This window comes from Vidua chalybeata, chromosome 35 (assembly GCF_026979565.1).
Source record: "Vidua chalybeata isolate OUT-0048 chromosome 35, bVidCha1 merged haplotype, whole genome shotgun sequence".
Lineage (NCBI taxonomy): Eukaryota > Metazoa > Chordata > Aves > Passeriformes > Viduidae > Vidua > Vidua chalybeata.
In genome coordinates this window covers 90143-110779 of record NC_071564.1, presented here as the reverse complement: position 1 = coordinate 110779, position 20637 = coordinate 90143, and the positions used below count along the sequence as shown (strand labels likewise).

At 65.4% G+C, this 20637-nt stretch overlaps 1 protein-coding gene across 1 annotated transcript in view; it reads right to left on the bottom strand.

The window, feature by feature from the left end:
* Positions 1-20637, bottom strand: part of RYR1 (ryanodine receptor 1) — an 89666-nt gene that overhangs the window by 9233 nt on the left and 59796 nt on the right. Inside the window, 27 exon segments of the mRNA XM_053968499.1 lie at positions 349-477; positions 583-671; positions 1024-1104; positions 2351-2368; positions 3261-3334; positions 3946-4022; positions 4462-4541; positions 6564-6663; positions 6929-7009; positions 7550-7601; positions 7991-8097; positions 8551-8647; positions 9186-9298; positions 9529-9663; positions 11049-11108; positions 11309-11479; positions 12732-12746; positions 13805-13897; positions 14029-14116; positions 15181-15421; positions 16336-16650; positions 17006-17136; positions 17949-18030; positions 18549-18656; positions 18659-18786; positions 19639-19699; positions 20531-20580. Of these exon segments, the coding sequence (XP_053824474.1) occupies positions 349-477; positions 583-671; positions 1024-1104; positions 2351-2368; positions 3261-3334; positions 3946-4022; positions 4462-4541; positions 6564-6663; positions 6929-7009; positions 7550-7601; positions 7991-8097; positions 8551-8647; positions 9186-9298; positions 9529-9663; positions 11049-11108; positions 11309-11479; positions 12732-12746; positions 13805-13897; positions 14029-14116; positions 15181-15421; positions 16336-16650; positions 17006-17136; positions 17949-18030; positions 18549-18656; positions 18659-18786; positions 19639-19699; positions 20531-20580 (2776 nt within the window).

Genomic DNA, 20637 nt, shown 5'->3' with positions numbered 1-20637 from the left:
GGTGTATCCAGGGGGGTCCCAGATGGGTTTAGGGGGTCCCAGGTGTGTCCAGGGAGGTCCTAGGTGGGTTTGGGGGGATCTCAGGTGTGTCCAGGGGGGTCCCAGGTGTATCCGGGGGGGTCCCAGGTGTGTCCGGGGGGATCCCAGGTGTGTCCAGGGGGGTCCCAGGCGTATCCGGGGGGGTCCCAGGTGTGTCCGGGGGGATCCCAGGTGTGTCCAGGGGGTCCCAGGTGGGTTTGGGGGTCCCAGGTGTGTCCAGGGGGTCCCAGGTGGGTTTGGGGGGTCCCAGGTGTGTCCAGGGGGGTCCCAGGTGTGTCCGGGGGTCCCAGGCGTGCCCGGGGGTCTCACCTGGATGTACTCGGTGAGGCTGTTGAACACCTGCTTGGCCACGGCCATGGCCTTGGAGAAGTTCCTCTTGCCCTGCTCGTCGATGACGTCCTTGCCCGAGTAGTACCAGTAGAAGTCACTGATGGACTCCTGGGGACGTTGGGGACAGTGAGGGGACACGGGGCCGGCAGCAGTCGCCGGGGGCTCCTGGGGACACTGGGGACACTGGGGACACTGGGGACAGGTGTGTGTCACCTGCAGGCGCAGCAGGTAGTCCACGGTGCAGATGATGATGTTGATGGTGGTCGTGTTCCCCGTCTGCGTCCGCAGGTAGTTCTGGAAGTCTGGGGGGGGGACAGGGACACCCCGGGGATCACCTCGCTGTCACCTCGCTGCCACCTGGGTCCCCTCGTGTCCCCCTGTGTCCCCCCCTCCCCGAGGCACCGCCCTCTTCCCGGCCCCTCCTGGCCCGGGGACCCCCGAGCCCCCTCCTCCCCACACAGAGCCCCCCGAGCCGTGTCCCCAGGTGTCCCCAGGTGTCCCCTTTTGTCCCCAGGTGTCCCCCCGTGTCCCCAGGTGTCCCCTCGTGTCCCCAGGTGTCCCCCTGTGTCCCCAGGTGTCCCCAGGTGTCCCCAGGTGTCCCCCTGTGTCCCCAGGTGTCCCCCCGTGTCCCCAGGTGTCCCCAGGTGTCCCCACCGTTGTTGTGGCCCTCGCAGAGCAGCTGCAGCAGCCGGAACAGGTCCTGGGTGAATTCATCGTCCGACATCACCTTCTCCCCTGGGGGGACACGGGGGGCACATGGGGACAGCGGGGTCACCGGGGGTCACGGGTGGCACGGGGGACACGCCCCAGTGGCACGGGGACACCACAGAGTGGCACGGGGACACCCTGGTGTGACAGGGACACCCCGAGATGGCACAGGGACACCAGAGAGTGGCACGGGGACAATCCAAGGTGGCACCAGGACACCAGAGAGTGGCACGGGGACAACCTGAAGTGGCACAGGGACACCAGAGAGTGGCACAGGGACTCCCCGAGATGGCACAGGGACACCAGAGAGTGGCACGGGGACAATCCGAGGTGGCACGGGGACACCCTAGGGTGGGACGGTGACACCACAGAGTGGCACAGGGACACCAGAGAGTGGCACAGGGACACCACAGAGTGGCACAGGGACAAGCAGGGTGGCACGGGGACAGCAGAGGGGACATCGGGGTGGCACAGGGACATGCTGGGGTGGCACGGGGACAAGCAGGGTGACAGTGAGGACATGGGGGTGGTTAGCAGGGAGGGGACACGCAGGGGACAAGCAGGGACACGGTGACAGGCCACCCTCCTCCTGCCCCCCCCCAGCCCCATGGAGCCTTTGGGGACCCCTGAGGGACCCCAGCCCTGACCCCCCTACAGCCCTGAGACCACCTGGAGACCCCCCAGCCCTACAGACCCCCGAAAGCCCCCATGGCCCCGATAATGCCCTATAGCCCCCAGCCCCAAATCCCCCATGGACCCCAGCCCCAAATCCCCCATGGACCCAATCATCCCCTATAACCCCCAGCCCCAAATCCCCCATGGCCCTGATAATGCCCTATAACCCCCAGCCCCAAATCCCCCATGGCCCTGATAATGCCCTATAGCCCCCAGCCCCAAATCCCCCATGGACCCAATCATCCCCTATAACCCCCAGCCCCAAATCCCCCATGGCCCTGATAATGCCCTATAGCCCCCAGCCCCAAATCCCCCATGGACCCCAGCCCCAAATCCCCCATGGCCCTGATAATGCCCTATAGCCGCCAACAATGCCCTATAGCCCCCAGCCCCAAATTCCCCGTAGACCCTGATAATCCCCTATAGCCCCCAATAATTCCCTATAGCCCCCAGCCCCAAATCCCCCATGGCCCCCTCACAGCCGCCTAGACCCCATAGCCCCCCCAGCCCTATAAGGCGCCCCACAGCCCTCCTGCAGCCCCTGAGGCCCTATAGCCCCCCTGGCCCTATAGCCCCCCTGTTCCCGCCCCATATTTACCGTTCTCCCGGCTGATGACTGCCAGCGGAGCCGGGGGGAGAGAAGAGACAGTGAGCAGGGGGGGACGGGGATTTTGGGGGGGCACCGGGGGAATTTGGGGGTCCGGGGGGAAACGGGGGGTCCAGGGAAAGATTTGGGGTGGGGGGAATTAGGAGGGTGGGGGGGATTTGGGATCCAGGGGGGAAATTGGGGATCCAGGGGGGGAATTAGGGTTGGGGGACACTGGGGATCCAGCGGGGAAATTGGGGGTCCAGGGAAAGATTTTGGGGTGGGGGGAATTAGGAGGGTGGGGGAAATTTGGGATCCATGGGAGAATTGGGGTGGGGGGTATTAGGGTTGGGGGATTTAGGGAACCAGGGGGGATTTAGGGGATCCAGGGTGGAAATTTGGGATCCAGGGGGGGAATTGGGGATCCAGGGGGGGAACTGGGGATCCACAGGGATAATTGGGGTGGGGGGAATTGGGGTTTGGGGGATTTAGGGATCATGGGGGGATTTAGGGTTTGGGGGGGATGACAAACAAAGGGGGGTAATTAGGAGGGTGGGGAGCAAAAGATTTTGGGGGGCATTAGGGGCGGGGGGGCATTGGGGTTTGAGGGAATTAGTGGGGGAATTGGGGGTGGGGGGAGCATTCGATTTTGGGGGGTTTTAGGGCAGGGATTGGGGGGAATTGGGGGCATTAGATTTTGGGGGGTTTTAGGGCAGGGATTGGGGTGCATTAGGGGTGGGGGGGCATTAGATTTTGGGGGGTTTTAGGGTCAGGGAGCCACACTCTCAGCAGGGGCTTGGGGCGGAGCAGCGCGGGGGTTTTGGGGTGCAGAACGGGGGGACCCCCCCTCAGTCCCAGCTTGCCCCGTCCCTCTGGGGGTCCCGGGGGGGTCCCGGGGGGGTCCCGGGGGTCCCCCACTCACTCGTGCCCTCCTCGGTGACCATGCCCAGCCCCTCGGCCTTGTTCTGCCGCTCGAAGGCGTTCAGGTCCAGGACGCTGCGGGAGCGGGGTCAGGGGCACCCCAAAACCGCCACGGCCCCGCCCGGGGGTCCCGCCTGCTCCGGGGGACCCCGACAGCCCCGGGGGGGACCCCAATAGCCCCGGGGGGACCCCAATAGCCCCGGGGGTCCCCAATAGCCCCGGGGGGACCCCAATTCCCACAAGGAGACCCCAATTCCCACAAGGAGACCCCAATAGCCCCAGGGGGACCCCAGTTCCCACAGGGGGACCCCAATAGCCCCGGGGGGATCCCAATTCCCACAGGGAGACCCCAATTCCCACAGGGGGACCCCAGTTCCCACAAGGAGACCCCCATAGCCCCAGGGGGATCCCAGTTCCCACAGGGGGACCCCAATAGCCCCGGGGGGACCCCAATTCTTGTGGGGGGACCCCAATAGCCCCGGTGGGGCACCAATTTCCACTGGAGTGACTCCAATTCCCACAGGGTGACCCCAATTCCCCGGGAGTGACTCCAATTCCTGTGAGGGGACCCCAATTCCCACGGGGTGACCCCAATTTCCCCAGGGTGACCCCAATTCCCGCGGGGGTCCCCAATTCCCACGGGGTGACCCCAATTTCCCCAATTCCCGCGGGTCCCCCTCCCGTACCTGCAGGTTTGCATCAGCGCCTGCACGCTCTGGAAGAATCCGACCTCGCGCTTGGACTTGAGGTACTCGAGCATCTTCTGTGGGGACAGGTGGGACAGGTGAGACAGGTGAGAGACAGGTGAGACAGGTGAGAGACAGGTGAGAGACAGGTGGGACAGGTGAGACAGGTGAGAGACAGGTGAGAGACAGGTGGGACAGGTGGGGACAGGTGGGACAGGGACAAGGGGGACAGGTGAGACAGGTGGGGACAGGTGGGGACAGGTGAGACAGGTGAGAGACAGGGACAAGGGGGACAGGTGAGACAGGTGGGGACAGGTGGGGACAGGTGAGACAGGTGGGCCAGGTGGGCCAGGTGGGACAGGTGGGGACAGGTGGGGACAGGTGAGACAGGTGGGCCAGGTGGGCCAGGTGAGACAGGTGGGGACAGGTGGGGACAGGTGGGGACAGGTGAGACAGGTGGGACAGGTGGGGACACTGGGGACATTGAGGACAGGTGGGCCAGGTGGGCTGACGCACCTGCTGCACGTCCGCGTTGCCCCCGTTGAGGATGGAGATGCCCAACTTGAGGGTGGAGGAGACCATGGCCCCCCGCTCACCTGGGGACAGGTGGGGGCACCGGGGTCACCGAGGGGTCACACCAGGGTCACTCGGGGGTCACTCGGGGGTCACTCATTGGTCACTCAGCGGTCACTCACTGGTCACTCAGGGGTCACTCGGGGGTCACTCATTGCTCACTCATTGGTCACTCAGTGGTCACTCATTGGTCACTCATTGGTCACTCATTGGTCACTCAGAGGTCACTCAGCGGTCACTCAGCAGTCACTCAGGGTCACTCATTGGTCACTCAGTGGTCACTCATTGGTCACTCAGGGTCACTCATTGGTCACTCAGTGGTCACTCATTGGTCACTCAGGGTCACTCATTGGTCACTCATTGGTCACTCAGTGGTCACTCAGCGGTCACTCATTGGTCACTCATTGGTCACTCAGTGGTCACTCATGGTCACTCATGGTCACTCATTGGTCACTCAGTGGTCACTCATTGGTCACTCAGTGGTCACTCAGTGGTCACTCATTGGTCACTCAGTGGTCACTCAGGGTCACTCATTGGTCACTCAGGGTCACTCAGGGTCACTCATTGGTCACTCAGGGTCACTCAGTGGTCACTCAGCAGTCACTCAGTGGTCACTCAGGGTCACTCAGTGGTCACTCAGCAGTCACTCAGTGGTCACTCATTGGTCACTCATGGTCACTCAGCGGTCACTCAGGGTCACTCATTGGTCACTCATCGGTCACTCATTGGTCACTCATTGGTCACTCATTGGTCACTCAGTGGTCACTCATGGTCACTCATGGTCACTCATTGGTCACTCATTGGTCACTCAGTGGTCACTCAGGGTCACTCAGGGGTCACTCATTGGTCACTCAGTGGTCACTCATTGGTCACTCATTGGTCACTCAGTGGTCACTCATGGTCACTCATGGTCACTCATTGGTCACTCATTGGTCACTCAGTGGTCACTCATGGTCACTCATGGTCACTCATTGGTCACTCAGTGGTCACTCATGGTCACTCAGGGGTCACTCAGTGGTCACTCAGTGGTCACTCATTGGTCACTCAGTGGTCACTCAGGGTCACTCAGGGTCACTCATTGGTCACTCATTGGTCACTCATGGTCACTCAGCGGTCACTCAGGGTCACTCATTGGTCACTCATTGGTCACTCATCGGTCACTCATTGGTCACTCATTGGTCACTCAGTGGTCACTCAGGGTCACTCATTGGTCACTCAGGGTCACTCAGTGGTCACTCAGTGGTCACTCAGCGGTCACTCATTGGTCACTCATTGGTCACTCATTGGTCACTCAGCGGTCACTCAGTGGTCACTCAGTGGTCACTCATTGGTCACTCATTGGTCACTCATTGGTCACTCAGTGGTCACTCAGCAGTCACTCATGGTCACTCATTGGTCACTCATTGGTCACTCAGTGGTCACTCAGTGGTCACTCAGCGGTCACTCAGTGGTCACTCAGTGGTCACTCAGCTGTCACTCAGCGGTCACTCAGCGGTCACTCAGTGGTCACTCAGTGGTCACTCAGGGTCACTCATTGGTCACTCAGGGTCACTCAGCGGTCACTCAGCGGTCACTCAGGGGTCACCCATTGGTCACTCAGTGGTCACTCAGCGGTCACTCAGCGGTCACTCAGGGGTCACCCATTGGTCACTCAGTGGTCACTCAGTGGTCACCCATTGGTCACTCAGTGGTCACTCAGGGTCACTCATTGGTCACTCAGGGTCACTCAGTGGTCACTCAGGGTCACTCATTGGTCACTCAGGGTCACTCAGCGGTCACTCAGCGGTCACTCAGGGGTCACCCATTGGTCACTCAGTGGTCACTCAGGGGTCACTCATTGGTCACTCAGTGGTCACTCAGTGGTCACTCATGGTCACTCATTGGTCACTCATTGGTCACTCAGGGTCACTCAGCAGTCACTCAGCGGTCACTCAGTGGTCACTCAGTGGTCACTCAGCGGTCACTCAGTGGTCACTCAGTGGTCACTCATTGGTCACTCAGTGGTCACTCAGTGGTCACTCAGTGGTCACTCAGTGGTCACTCACCCTTGCAGGCGCTGATCATCTGCAGCACCATCTCGGCCGCCCCCCGCGTGTGCAGCCGGGCCTGCTGCGACAGCAGCTTCTGCTTCTCCATCTCCTTCTCCTGGGGTCACGGGGGGGTCACAGGGGTCACGGGGGGGGTCAGGGGGGTCTCGGGGGTCAGGGGGGGGTCACAGGGGTCAGGGGGGTCTCAGGGTCGGGGGGGTCAGGGGGTCACAGGGGTCATTGGGGGTCACAGCAGCTTCTGCTTCTCCATCTCCTTCTCCTGGGGTCACGGGGGGGTCACAGGGGTCACGGGGGGGTCAGGGGGGTCTCGGGGGTCAGGGGGGGTCACAGAGGGGGTCAGGGGTTTTTGGGGTCCCCCCCACCTCAAACGAATCCTCGGCCTCTTCCTCTTCCTTCTCCTCTTCCTCCTTCTCTTCCTCTTCCCCTTCCTCTGTGTGGCAGCTCTGGGGGAATGGGGGGCGGGGGTCCTCAAATTAGGAACCCCCCCCAAACCCACCTGGGGGTCCCCAAAATCCCTGGGGACCACCAAAGCCCCCCCCCATCCCTGTAACCCCCCCCAAAACCCTGTGACCCCCCCAAAATCCCTGGGAACCCTCAAAACCCCTGTGACCCCCAAAATCCCTGGGGACCTCCAAACCCCCCTGTGACCCCCAAAATCCCTGGGGACCTCCAAACCCCCCTGTGACCCCCAAAATCCCTGGGGACCTCTAAACCCCCCTGTGACCCCCCCCAATCTTTGGGGACCCCAAACTCCCTCAGCCCCCTGGGGAACCCCCAAACCTTGGGGAACCCCCCCAGTCTTTGGACCCCGCCCCAATCCCAGCCCCTCCACCCCCAAAATGACCTCGAGGACCCCCGAGCCCTCAGCCCTTGGGGTGCCCCGGTTTTTGGGTGCCCCCGGTTTTGGGGTGCCCCGGTTTTGGGGTGTCCCGGTTTTGGGGTGTCCCGGTTTTTGGGGTGCCGCGGTTTTTGGGGTGCCCCACCTTGGCCATGATCCCGGCGTAGGCCATGTACAGGTGATCCTGCTCCAGGTGGCTGCGGGGTGTGGGGAGGGGGACACGGGTTGGGGACGGGGGGGGGGGACACCCCGGAACCCCCCAAAAGGGGACCCAGGTGAGCCCCAGGTGAGCCCGGGGGGTTGGAGCTGCCCCCGGCCTCAGGTGTCACCCCGGGTTTTGGGGTGCCCACGGTGGGATTTGGGGTCTCCTCTGTGGGGTTTTGGGGCTTCTCCGTGGGTTTGGGGATTTGGGGTCCCTCCCGGTGGGATTTGGGGTTTCTGCATCCCAGACCCGGAGGGATTTGGGGTCCCCACAGGGATTTGGGGTCCCCGGGGGATTTGGGGTCCCCTCAGGGGTTTGGGGTCCCCTCAGGGGTTCGGGGTCCCCTCAGGGTTTTTGGGGTCCCCTCGGGGTTTTTGGGGTCACCTCTGCTCGGTCAGGGCGGTGCGGCTGAAGTGCAGGATCAGCTGGTGCAGCGGGTCCGGCCGCGCCTCCGCCTCTTCCTCCTCCTCCTCCTCCTCCCGCCCCGACTTCTGGGCCCAGAAACCCCAAACCCCGCGTCAGGGGGGCTCGGGGTGCCCCCAAACCCCCAGGGGTGTCCACAACCCCCAAATGGTGCCCCCAAACCCCCGGGGTGTCCCCAAAGCCCCTGGGGATGTCCCCAAATCCCCGAGGGATGTCCCCAAACCCCCAGGGGTGTCCCCAAACCCCAAAGGATGTCCCCAAAGCCCCAGGGGTGTCCCCAAACCCCCAATGGATGTCCCCAAACCCCCGAGGTATGTCCCCAAAGCCCTGAGGGTTGTCCCCAAGCCCCCGGGGGTGTCCCCAAACCCCCAGGGATGTCCCCAAAGCCCCAAAGGATGTCCCCAAGCCCCCAGGGGATGTCCCCAAACCCCCGGGGGTGTCCCCAAACCCCCAAAATGATGTCCCCAAGCCCCCAGGGATGTCCCCAAGCCCCCGGGGGTGTCCCCAGCCCCGGCTGTCACCGAGAGGTCGTCGATCATGCGGTCCTCGAAGGGCGGCTGCTCCCGGGCCAGCCACGAGAGCCGGTAGGACTCCAGGAACATGTTACAGGCCCGGTGCCTGGGGACACCCGTGTCACCTGCGCCCACCTGGCCTCACCTGGGGCCCAGCCCTGCCCCCGGGGCTCCCATGTGCCACCCAGGGGGTCCCAGGTGCCACCCAGGGAGTGCCAGATGTCACCCAGGGGGTCCCGGGTGACACCCACAGGGTTCCAGGTGCCACCCAGGAAGCGCCAGGTGCCACCTGGAGGGTCCCAGGTGCCACCCAGGGGGTCCCAGGTGCCACCCACGGGGTCCCAGGTGACACCCACGGGGTCTCAGGTGTCACCCAGGGGGTGCCAGATGTCACCCAGAAGGTCCCAGGTGCCACCCACAGGGTTCCAGGTGTCACTCAGGGAGCGCCAGGTGCCACTTACGGGGTCCCAGGTGTCACTCGGGGGTCCCAGGTGTCACCCAGGGTGTCCCAGGTGTCACCCAGCAGGGCTGAAACGCCTCCAAGGACATTCCCAGTTCCCCTGAGGGGGTCTCAGGGTGGCCACCCCCACTCCCAGTGCCCTCCCAGTGCCCTCCCAGTGCCCTCCCAGTGCCCCCGTGCCCACCTGGGCAGGTTGTACAGGGGGGTCATGCGGAAGCAGGCGACGACGGCGCGGCGGCGCTGCTTGGACAGGAGCTTGTGCCACACGGCCTTCTTGGACTTGTAAGGGTGCTCCGTCTGTGGGGGGGGTCACCTGGGGTCACCTGGGCACCCCCAAACCCCCCTGAGCACCCCTGAACCCCCCGGGACCCCCCAAAACACCCCAAAAGGGCACACAGCACCCAAAGCTTGTGCCGCACGGCCTTCTTGGACTTGTAGGGGTGCTCTGTTTGCAGGGAGAGTCACCTGGGGTCACCTGGGGTCACCTGGGGTCACCTGGGCACCCCCAGCCCCCCCTGCCCCCACACCTGCTCCAGGTGGTAGAGCACGGCCGACACCTCCTGCACCCTGCGCACGACCTGCTCGGGGCTGTCGGGGTCCTCGTCCCGGCCCGCCTGGCGCACCAGGGCCATCTGCCAGCGCGCCGAGCCCGTGTTCTCCACCTGGGGACAGCATTGGGGACATTGGGGACACTGGGGACAGCACTGGGGCCATCTGCCAGCGCGCCGAGCCCGTGTTCTCCACCTGGGGACAGCATTGGGGACATTGGGGACATTGGGGACAGCACTGGGGCCATCTGCCAGCGCGCCGAGCCCGTGTTCTCCACCTGGGGACATTGATTGGGGACATTGGGGACATTGGGGACAGCACTGGGGCCATCTGCCAGCGCGCCGAGCCCGTGTTCTCCACCTGGGGACAGCATTGGGGACATTGGGGACATTGGGGACAGCACTGGGGCCATCTGCCAGCGCGCCGAGCCCGTGTTCTCCACCTGGGGACAGCATTGGGGACATTGGGGACATTGGGGACATTGGGGACAGCACTGGGGCCATCTGCCAGCGCGCCGAGCCCGTGTTCTCCACCTGGGGACAGCATTGGGGACATTGGGGACATTGGGGACAGCACTGGGGACAGCACTGGGGCCATCTGCCAGCGCGCCGAGCCCGTGTTCTCCACCTGGGGACATTGATTGGGGACATTGGGGACATTGGGGACAGCACTGGGGACAGCACTGGGGCCATCTGCCAGCGCGCCGAGCCCGTGTTCTCCACCTGGGGACATTGATTGGGGACATTGGGGACATTGGGGACAGCACTGGGGCCATCTGCCAGCGCGCCGAGCCCGTGTTCTCCACCTGGGGACATTGATTGGGGACATTGGGGACATTGGGGACAGCACTGGGGCCATCTGCCAGCGCGCCGAGCCCGTGTTCTCCACCTGGGGACAGATTTGGGGACATTGGGGACACTGGGGACAGCACTGGGGCCATCTGCCAGCGCGCCGAGCCCGTGTTCTCCACCTGGGGACAGATTTGGGGACATTGGGGACACTGGGGACAGCACCGGGGCCATCTGCCAGCGCGCCGAGCCCGTGTTCTCCACCTGGGGACAGCATTGGGGACATTGGGGAAATGGGGGGCAAAGGGGACACAGTGACACAGAGGACACGGTGACATTGGGGACATGGTGACCCAGGGGACAGAGTGACCCTGGGCACACAGGTGACACGGGGGACACGGTGACATTGGGGACACGGTGACATTGGGGACACGGTGACATTGGGGACACGGTGACACAGGGGACACGGTGACATTGGGGACACAGTGACACAGGGGACACGGTGACATTGGGGGCACGGTGACACAGGGGACAGAGTGACCCTGGGCACACAGGTGACACGGGGGACACGGTGACATTGGGACACGGTGACATTGGGGACACGGTGACACAGGGGACACGGTGACATTGGGGACACAGTGACACAGGGGACACGGTGACATTGGGGGCACGGTGACACAGGGGACACGGTGACATGCTCACCAGCTCACCTTGTCCTGCAGGTGCAGGTTGTTGTGCAGGAACTCCCGAACCTCCTCGTCCGTGTCCTTCTGCAGGGGGGGGGGACACAGGGGACACCTCAGGGAGGGGTCCCCAAACCCTTGGGGGTGTCCCTGGCCACCCACCAGGGCGTAGTGGCCACCCTTGGCCAGCGCCATGTCCCCAGCCCCAGGGCTTTGTCCCTGAACCCAGGGGACATCTGTGGGTCCCAGGTGTCCCCAGGTGTCCCCAGGTGTCCCCGGGCACCCACCAGGGCGTAGCGGCCCTTGGCCAGCGCGATCAGCTCCTGGTCGGCGGGCGAGCACATGTTGAGGCCGATGGGCAACATCTTCTTGAGCGTGGCCACGATGAGCGAGGTGTGCACCGAGTACCTGTCCCCGCGGCGCCGCTTCTTGGAGCGCTCCTGCTCCGAGCCACCGCCCTGCAGGGACGGGGACGGGGACAGGGACGGGGACACGGGGTCAGCAGGGACCCCAAAACCTCACTGGCAGCTCCTGCTCCGAGCCACCGCCCTGCAGGGACGGGGACGGGGACAGGGATGGGGACAGGGATGGGGACACGGGGTCAGCAGGGACCCCAAAACCTCAGTGACAGCTCCTGCTCTGAGCCACCGCCCTGCAGGGACAGGGATGGGGACAGGGACGGGGACACGGGGTCAGCAGGGACCCCAAAACCTCAGTGACAGCTCCTGCTCCGAGCCACCGCCCTGCAGGGACGGGGACGGGGACAGGGATGGGGACAGGGATGGGGACACGGGGTCAGCAGGGACCCCAAAACCTCAGTGACAGCTCCTGCTCCGAGCCACCGCCCTGCAGGGACGGGAACGGGGACAGGGACAGGGACGGGGACACGGGGTCAGCAGGGACCCCAAAACCTCACTGGCAGCTCCTGCTCCGAGCCACCACCCTGCAGGGACGGGGACAGGGACAGGGACGGGGACACGGGGTCAGCAGGGACCCCAAAACCTCACTGGCAGCTCCTGCTCCGAGCCACCGCCCTGCAGGGACGGGGACGGGGACAGGGATGGGGACAGGGATGGGGACACGGGGTCAGCAGGGACCCCAAAACCTCAGTGACAGCTCCTGCTCTGAGCCACCGCCCTGCAGGGACAGGGATGGGGACAGGGACGGGGACACGGGGTCAGCAGGGACCCCAAAACCTCAGTGACAGCTCCTGCTCCGAGCCACCGCCCTGCAGGGACGGGGACGGGGACAGGGATGGGGACAGGGATGGGGACACGGGGTCAGCAGGGACCCCAAAACCTCAGTGACAGCTCCTGCTCCGAGTCACCGCCCTGCAGGGACAGGGACGGGGATGGGGACAGGGACACGGGGTCAGCAGGGACCCCAAAACCTCACTGGCAGCTCCTGCTCCGAGCCACCACCCTGCAGGGACAGGGACGGGGACACGGGGTCAGCAGGGACCCCAAAAGCACAGGGACAGGAGTAACCCCATAAGGACAGAGGGGTCCCAGCCAAGGTCACCCCACAGAGGGGTCCTGGGGGTCCCAAGCGTGGTGGCCCCACAGGACAGGACCCTGCAGGAGTTTTGGGGTCACAACCGTGGTGACCCCAGGACAGGACCCTGCAGGAGTTTTGGGGGGTCCCAAGTGTGGTGACCCCACCGAGGGGTCCTGGGGGACCCCTGTCCCCCCCAGCCCCCTCCCCGCTAACCTGTCCATCTCCAGACTGGGAGCAGCACCCGCAGCCGAGGGGGAGAGAAGAGAGAGAGTTAGGGACACTGGGGACACCGTTAGGGACATGGGGACACCACTGGGGACACCGTTAGGGACATGGGGACACCGTTAGGGACATGGGGACATGGGGACACCACTGGGGACACCGTTAGGGACACTGGGGACACCGTTAGGGACATGGGGACACCACTGGGGACACCGTTAGGGACACGGGGACACTGTTGGGGACACCGTTAGGGGATTGGGTGGGGTGGAAACACCGGGGGTTGGGGTTTTGGGGCACACCAGGTGGGTTTGGGGTGAATTCGGGGTCCCAGGTGGGTTTGGGGTGAATTCGGGGTCCAAGCTGGGATTTTGGGGTGAATTAGGGCTCCAAGGTGGGATTTGGGGTGAATAGGGGTCCAAGATAGGATTTTGGGGTGAATTAGGGTCCCAGGTGGGTTTTGGGGTGAATTAGAGATTTGAGGTGGGATTTGGGGTGAGTTCGAGGTTTGAGGTGGTTTTGGGGTGAATTTGGGGTCCCAGGTGGGATTTTGGGGTGAATTACAGGTTTGAGGTGGGTTTTGGGGTGAATTTGGGGTCCCAGATGGGATTTTGGGGTGAATTAGGAGTTTGAGGTGGGATTTTGGGGTGAATTCAGGGTCCCAGGTGGGATTTTGGGGTGAATTAGGAGTTTGAGGTCGGTTTTGGCGTGAATTAGAGGTTTGAGGTGGGATTTGGGGTGAATTCGGGGTCCCAGGTGGGATTTTGGGGTGAATTAGAGGTTTGAGGTGGGATTTGGGGTGAATTAGAGGTTTGAGGTGGGATTTGGGGTGAATTCAGGGTCCCAGGTGGGATTTTGGGGTGAATTAGGAGTTTGAGGTGGGTTTTGGCGTGAATTAGAGGTTTGAGGTGGGATTTGGGGTGAATTCGGGGTCCCAGGTGGGTTCGGGGCGGTTTCAGGGCTCTGGGGGGGGTTGGGTGGGGTGGAGCCCAGGGGGGGCCGGGTGGGCTGGGGGCGCAGGGGGTCCTGGCGGGGGGAGGGGGGATTTTGGGGTCCCCCCAGCCCACCTTGGCCATCTTGCTCTTGCTGTCGGCCGTCAGGAAGGACATGTTGTTGATCTCGTTCTGCACCACGAAGTTCTGCTCCTCACGCTTGAAGTTCTGGGGTGGGGGGGACACGGACAGGGGGTCAGGGACCCCCCAAAGTCCCCCTGGGACCCTCCAAAGGCCCCCTGGGACCCCCCACAGGCCCCCTGGGACCCTCCAAAGGCCCCCTGGGACCCCCCACTCACGTGAGACTTGGACCAGTAGATGAAGACCTCGCCCACCATGCGGAACAGCTCCTCCGCGTCCTCGTTGGGCTCCGTCAGCCACTTGGCCCTGCGGGGACACCGGGGGGTCACCGGGGGTCACAGGGGGGACACCGGGGGGTCACAGGGGGGTCACTGGGGGTCACCGGGGGTCACAGGGGGGTCACAGGGGGTCACCGGGGGTCACAGGGGGGTCACCATCAGCGGGTCACCGCTGTTGGTCAGCAGGGTCACGAACCCCATGGCCACCATCGTTGGGTCCCCATGGCCACCATTAATGATTCCCCCCGTGTTTGGTGCCTGTGGCCACTGTGGTTGGGTTCCCAAGGCCACCGTGGCCATGTCCCCAAACCCACCACAGCTGGCTCACCCCGGTGGTGTCCCCAGCCCCCCAGCCGTGTCCCCAGCCCCCTGTCACTGTCCCCAGCCCCCCGGCCATGTCCCCAGCCGTGTCCCCAGCCCCGGCCCTGACCGGCTGTTGTCCACGTAGCGGATGAGCAGCGGGTAGAGCAGGCCCCTGGCCGTGTCCCCAGCCCCCCAGCACTGTCCCCAGCCCCTTGTCACTGTCCCCAGCCCCCCGGCCATGTCCCCAGCCCCCTGGCCGTGTCCCCAGCCCCCCGGCACTGTCCCCAGCCCCCTGGCCGTGTCCCCAGCCCCCCGGCACTGTCCCCAGCCCCCTGGCCGTGTCCCCAGCCCCCCGGCACTGTCCCCAGCCCCCTGGCCGTGTCCCCAGCCCCCCGGCACTGTCCCCAGCCCCCTGGCCGTGTCCCCAGCCCCCTGGCCGTGTCCCCAGCCCCCCGTCCTTGTCCCCAGCCCCAGCCCTGACTGGCTGTTGTCCACGTAGCGGATGAGCAGCGGGTAGAGCAGGCCCCTGGCCGTGTCCCCAGCCCCCCAGCACTGTCCCCAGCCCCCCTGGCCGTGTCCCCAGCCCCCTGTCACTGTCCCCAGCCCCCCTGGCCATGTCCCCAGCCCCCAGCATTGTCCCCAGCCCCCCAGCACTGTCCCCAGCCCCCCAGCCATGTCCCCAGCCCCCTGGCCGTGTCCCCAGCCATGTCCCCAGCCCCCTGGCCGTGTCCCCAGCCCCCCTGGCCGTGTCCCCAGCCCCCCGTCCCTGTCCCCAGCCCCGGCCCTGACCGGCTGTTGTCCACGTAGCGGATGAGCAGCGGGTAGAGCGCGTAGAGGTCGCGGCAGAGCACCGAGAACTCGTCGCGGATCAGCAGCTCCGCGTCCTCGCCCTCGGCCTTGCCCTCGAGCCGCAGCTGCTCCTCCTCGGCCACCACCTTCCCCGCGCGCTTCCGCAGCCGCCCCAGCGTGGGGATGAAGTGCGAGCGCAGCAGCTCCGGCCGCGCCTTGCTCACGATGGGCTGGGCGAACACTGCAGTGGGCAACCGTGGCCACTGTGAGCCCCCGGGACAGCCAAAACGGCCCGGGGCCACCAAAACACCCCTGGGACCACCAAAACACCCCTGGGACCACCAAAGCACCCCTGGGACCACCCCAGGACCACCTAAACAGCCCTGGGGCAGCTCCGGCCGCGCCTTGCTCACAATGGGCTGGGCGAACACTGCAGTGGGCAACCGTGGCCACTGTGAGCCCCCGGGACAGCCAAAACGGCCCGGGGCCACCAAAACACCCCTGGGACCACCAAAACAGCCCTGGGACCACCGAAACACCCCTGGGGCCACCAAAACACCCCTGGGGCAGCTCCAACCGTGCCTGGCTCACGATGGGCTGGGCGAACACTGCAGTGGGCAACCGTGGCCACTGTGAGCCCCCAGGACAGCCAAAACGGCCCGGGGCCACCAGAACACCCCTGGGACCACCCCAGGACCACCTAAACACCCCTGGGACCACCCCAGGATGACCAAAACACCCCTGGGACCACCAAAATGTCCCAGGGCCACCAAAACACCCCTGGGACCACCAAAACACCCCTGGGACCACCCCAGGACCACCTAAACACCCCTGGGGCAGCTCTGGCTGCACCTTGCTCACGATGGGCTGGGTGAACACTGCAATGGGCAACCGTGGCCACTGTGAGCCCCAGGACCACCAAAACGGCCCAGGGCCACCGGAGACCCTCCAGGACCACACATGGCCACCACCATCACCTGTAGGACCCACCCAGGGCCGCCAGCCCCATCCTGGACCCCTGAAACCCACCCAGGGCCACCAGAGTGACCTGCAGGACCCGCCCGTGGCCACCAGCCCCATCCTGGGACCACCAAAGCCCAGCAGAGTGACCTGCAGGACCCACCCGTGGCCACCAGCCCCTCTGGGCACCCTCACCCGCCAGCCTCTTCATCCAGGAGGCCTCGTCGATGCCCAGGTTGTTGACCACGATGTGCAGGATGTGGCCCAGGAGGGCGTTGAGGTGGTGGCCGGTGACGTCGGTGGCCCAGGGGCCCTGGGGGGCGGCGTCGGGGCCGCGCTCCCACCAGCGGGGCAGGTAGTGGCACAGCATGGGCAGCGTCACCTCGATGACGTGTGGCATCTCCGTGTAGCGCGCCCCCGAGTCCGCCAGGCCACCGATGTCCCCCATGAGCCGCTCCAGGTCCGGCAGGTCCGGGCACAGCTCCTCCACCCGCGAGGGGAGACCCAGCACTGGGGACACGGGACAGGGTTGGGGACACAGGGACAGGGGCTGGGGACACGGGGACAGGGGCTGGGGACATCCCAATGGGAGATGGGGACATGGGGACAGGGGCTGGGGACATCCCAAGGTGAGGTGGGGACACGGGGACAGGGTTGGGGACACCCCAATGGGACAGGACACAGCTCCTCCACCCGCGAGGGGAGACCCAGCACTGGGGACACAGGGACAGGGTTGGGGACACGAGGACAGGGGCTGGGGACAGGGGAACACAGGTGACACAGACGACCCTGGGGTGACACAGGCGACACAGAGGTGGCACAGGCGGCACAGAGGTGACACAGGTGACACAGAGGTGACACCCACGGGCGCGCTCGCGGGCGCTCTTGGTGCTGTACACGGAGCTGGGGTTCAGGTGGTTCAGCTGCGGCTCCAGGAAGGCCACGGGCATGGCGGCGGCCAGGCGGGCCAGGCACTCGCCCAGGGCTGGCCGCTGCCTGCGGGGACATTGGGGACATTGGGGACACCGGGGGGACATCAAGGGGTCACCCCACGGCACCCCATGGCGGCGGCCAGGCGGGCCAGGCACTCGCCCAGGGCCGGCCGCTGCCTGCGGGGACATTGGGGACATCGGGGACATCGGGGGGACATCCAGGGGTCACCAGGGGACATCAGGGACATCGGGGGGACATCCAGGGGACATCCAGGGGTCACCCCACGGCACCCCATGGCGGCAGCCAGGCGGGCCAGGCACTCGCCCAGGGCCGGCCGCTGCCTGCGGGGACATTGGGGACATTGGGGGACATTGGGGACATCGGGGGGACACCGGGGGGACATCCAGGGGTCACCCCTAACCCAGGGAACCCCCAGGCCCCACCTCAAACCCGTCACACATTTTGGGGGGGGGGGGGGGGTCTCCCAAAATGGTTTTATGTGTGTCCCCTCCTTCAGGTCCAGGGCGTTTCTGGGGTTTTTGGGGTCCCCACTGAGATTCTGGGGTCCCCCCGGGGTTTTTGGGGTCCCTCTTGGGGTTTGTGAGTCTCCCCACTAGGTTTTGGGGCCCCCCCCAAGGTTTTGGGGTCCCCCTGGGTTTTTTTGGGGTCCTCCCACGGTTTTTGGGGTCCCTCCGGGGTTTTTGAGTCTTCCTCCTGTGGTTTTTGTGTCCCCATGGAGGTTTGGGGGTCCCTCCGGGGTTTTTGGGGTCCCCCCGGGGTTTTCGGGGTCCCCATGGAGGTTTTGGGGTCCCCCTGGGGTTTTCGGGGTCCCCATGGAGGTTTTGGGGTCCCCCTGGGGTTTTGGGGGTCCCCACCTGTCCACGAGGGGCCCGCGGGCGGTGCCCAGGCTGTAGATGCTGCACAGGATGCGGTAACAGGACACCTGCACGTCGTCCACTGCGGGGACAGCGGCGTCACCGCCCGCCCCGGCTGTCCCCACCGTGTCCCCACCGTGTCCCCAGCGTGTCCCCATGCCCCTGACCCTCCCAAACCTGTCCCCTGTCCCCACCTCCCTTTAATGTCCCCCCTGTCCCCACCGTGTCCTCCCCACCCACACCCCAACGTGTCCCCAACACGTCCTTGTGTCCCCAAGCCCCCTGTCCCCACCGTGTCCCCAGATGCCAACGTGCCCCCATCCCTGCTGTCCCCGTGTCCCCCATCCCCTGTCCCCTGTCTCCCCTGTCCCCCTGTCCCCCTGTCCCTGTCATCCCCTGTCCCCTGTCCCCACCATCCCCTGTCTCCCCTGTCCCCCTGTCCCCCTGTCCCTGCCATCCCCTGTCCCCTGTCCCTGCCATCCCCTGTCCCCTGTCCCCCTGCCATCCCCTGTCCCCTGTCCCCACCATCCCCTGTCCCCCCTGTCCCCTCTGTCCCCCTGTCCCCACCATCCCCCGTCCCCCGTCCCCGCTGTCACTCACGGATGACGTCGTCCCCGAACTGGTGCTGTGCCAGGTGCTCGAAGAGGGCGGTGAGGACGGGCAGCAGTGCCACCGAGGTGTAGGTGACATTCTGGGCCACGCCTTGGTGGGGGCGCGGGTCGGGGTCCCCCGGCCCAGCCGCAGCTGCTCCCCCAACTTCTCCATGTCCTCGGCCGCCGACTCGAAGAACGAGCGCAGCCCGGCCTTGACGATCTCGGGGCCCGACTTCATCACCGTCCTGGGGATATGGGGACAGTGGGGACATTGGGGACAGTGGGGACATCAAGAACATTGGGGACATGGGGACATTGGGGACATTGGGGACATGGGGACATTGGGGACATTGGGGACATTGGGGACATCAAGAACATTGGGGACATGGGGACATTGGGGACATTGGGGACATGGGGACATTGGGGACATTGGGGACATTGGGGACATCAAGAACATTGGGGACATGGGGACATTGGGGACATTGGGGACAGCGGGGACATTGGGGACATTGGGGACATTGGGGACATTGGGGACAGCGGGGACATTGGGGACATTGGGGACATTGGGGACATTGGGGACACTGGGGACATCAGGGACATCAAGGACATTGGGGACATCGGGGACAGCAGGGACATTGGGGACATTGGGGACATTGGGGATACTGGGGACATCAGGGACATCAGGGACATCGGGGACGTCGGGGGGACATTGGGGGCACTGGGGACATCGGGGACATTGGGGACATCGGGGACATGGGGGACATCAGGGGGACACTGGGGATATTGGGGACATCAGGGGCATTGGGGACATCGGGGACATCCAGGACATTGAGGGTATCAGGGACACTGGGGACAGACACAGGGACACGGACACAGGGACACAGCCCGGCCTTGATGAGCTCATCACCATCCTGGTGACATCGGGGACATCGGGGACATGGGGGACATGGGGACATTGGGGACATTTGGGGACATCGGGGACATGGGGACATGGGGACATGGGGACATTTGGGACATGGGGACCTTGGGGACATGGGGGACACAGTGACAGACACACACACACGGCCAGGTGGCCGCGGTGCCACCGCTGTCCCCACCTGGCGTCCAGGGAGCGCGCCAGGATGAGCAGACAGTTCACCACGGCCGGGGCGTCCGTCCCTGGGGGGGGACAGGGACACCGGCTGGCCCCAGTGTCCCCAGTGTCCCCCCGGTGTCCCCAGTATCCCCCCGGTGTCCCCCTGCTGTCCCCCCAGTGTCCTCAGTCCCCCCACAGTGTCCCTAGTGCCCCCCCAGTGTCCCCCAGTCCCCCCCAGTGTCCCCAGTGCCCCCCAGTGTCCCCAGTCCCCCCCAGTGCCCCCCCAGTGTCCCCCAGTCCCCCCCAGTGTCCCCAGTGCCCCCCAGTGTCCCCAGTGCCCCCCAGTCCCCCCCAGTGTCACCCCAGTCCCCCCCAGTGTCCCCCCCAGTCCCCCCCCAGTGTCCCCAGTCCCCCCCAGTGTCCCCCCAGTGTCCCCCCAATGTCCCCAGTGCCCCCCAGTGTCCCCCCAGTCCCCCCCAGTGCCCCCCCAGTGTCCCCCAGTCCCCCCCAGTGTCCCCAGTGCCCCCCAGTCCCCCCCAGTGTCACCCCAGTCCCCCCCCAGTGTCCCCAGTCCCCCCCAGTGCCCCCCCAGTCCCCCCCAGTGTTCCCCCAGTCCCCCCCAGTGTCCCCAGTGCCCCCCAGTCCCCCCCAGTGTCCCCCCCAGTCCCCCCCAGTGTCCCCAGTCCCCCCCAGTGCCCCCCCAGTGTCCCCCAGTGTCACCCCAGTCCCCCCCAGTGTCCCCAGTGCCCCCCAGTCCCCCCCAGTGTCACCCCAGTCCCCCCCAGTGTCCCCAGTCCCCCCCCAGTGCCCCCCCAGTCCCCCCCAGTGTTCCCCCAGTCCCCCCCAGTGTCCCCCCCAGTCCCCCCCAGTGTCCCCCCCAGTCCCCCCCAGTGTCCCCCAGTGTCCCCAGTTACCGAACAGCGACACGCGGTGCCGGACGAGCGCGGCCAGTTTGCAGAACAGGCTGGGGGAGAGGGGGGGGGACAAAATGGGGGGGTCGGGGGGGTCCCCAAAAACCCAA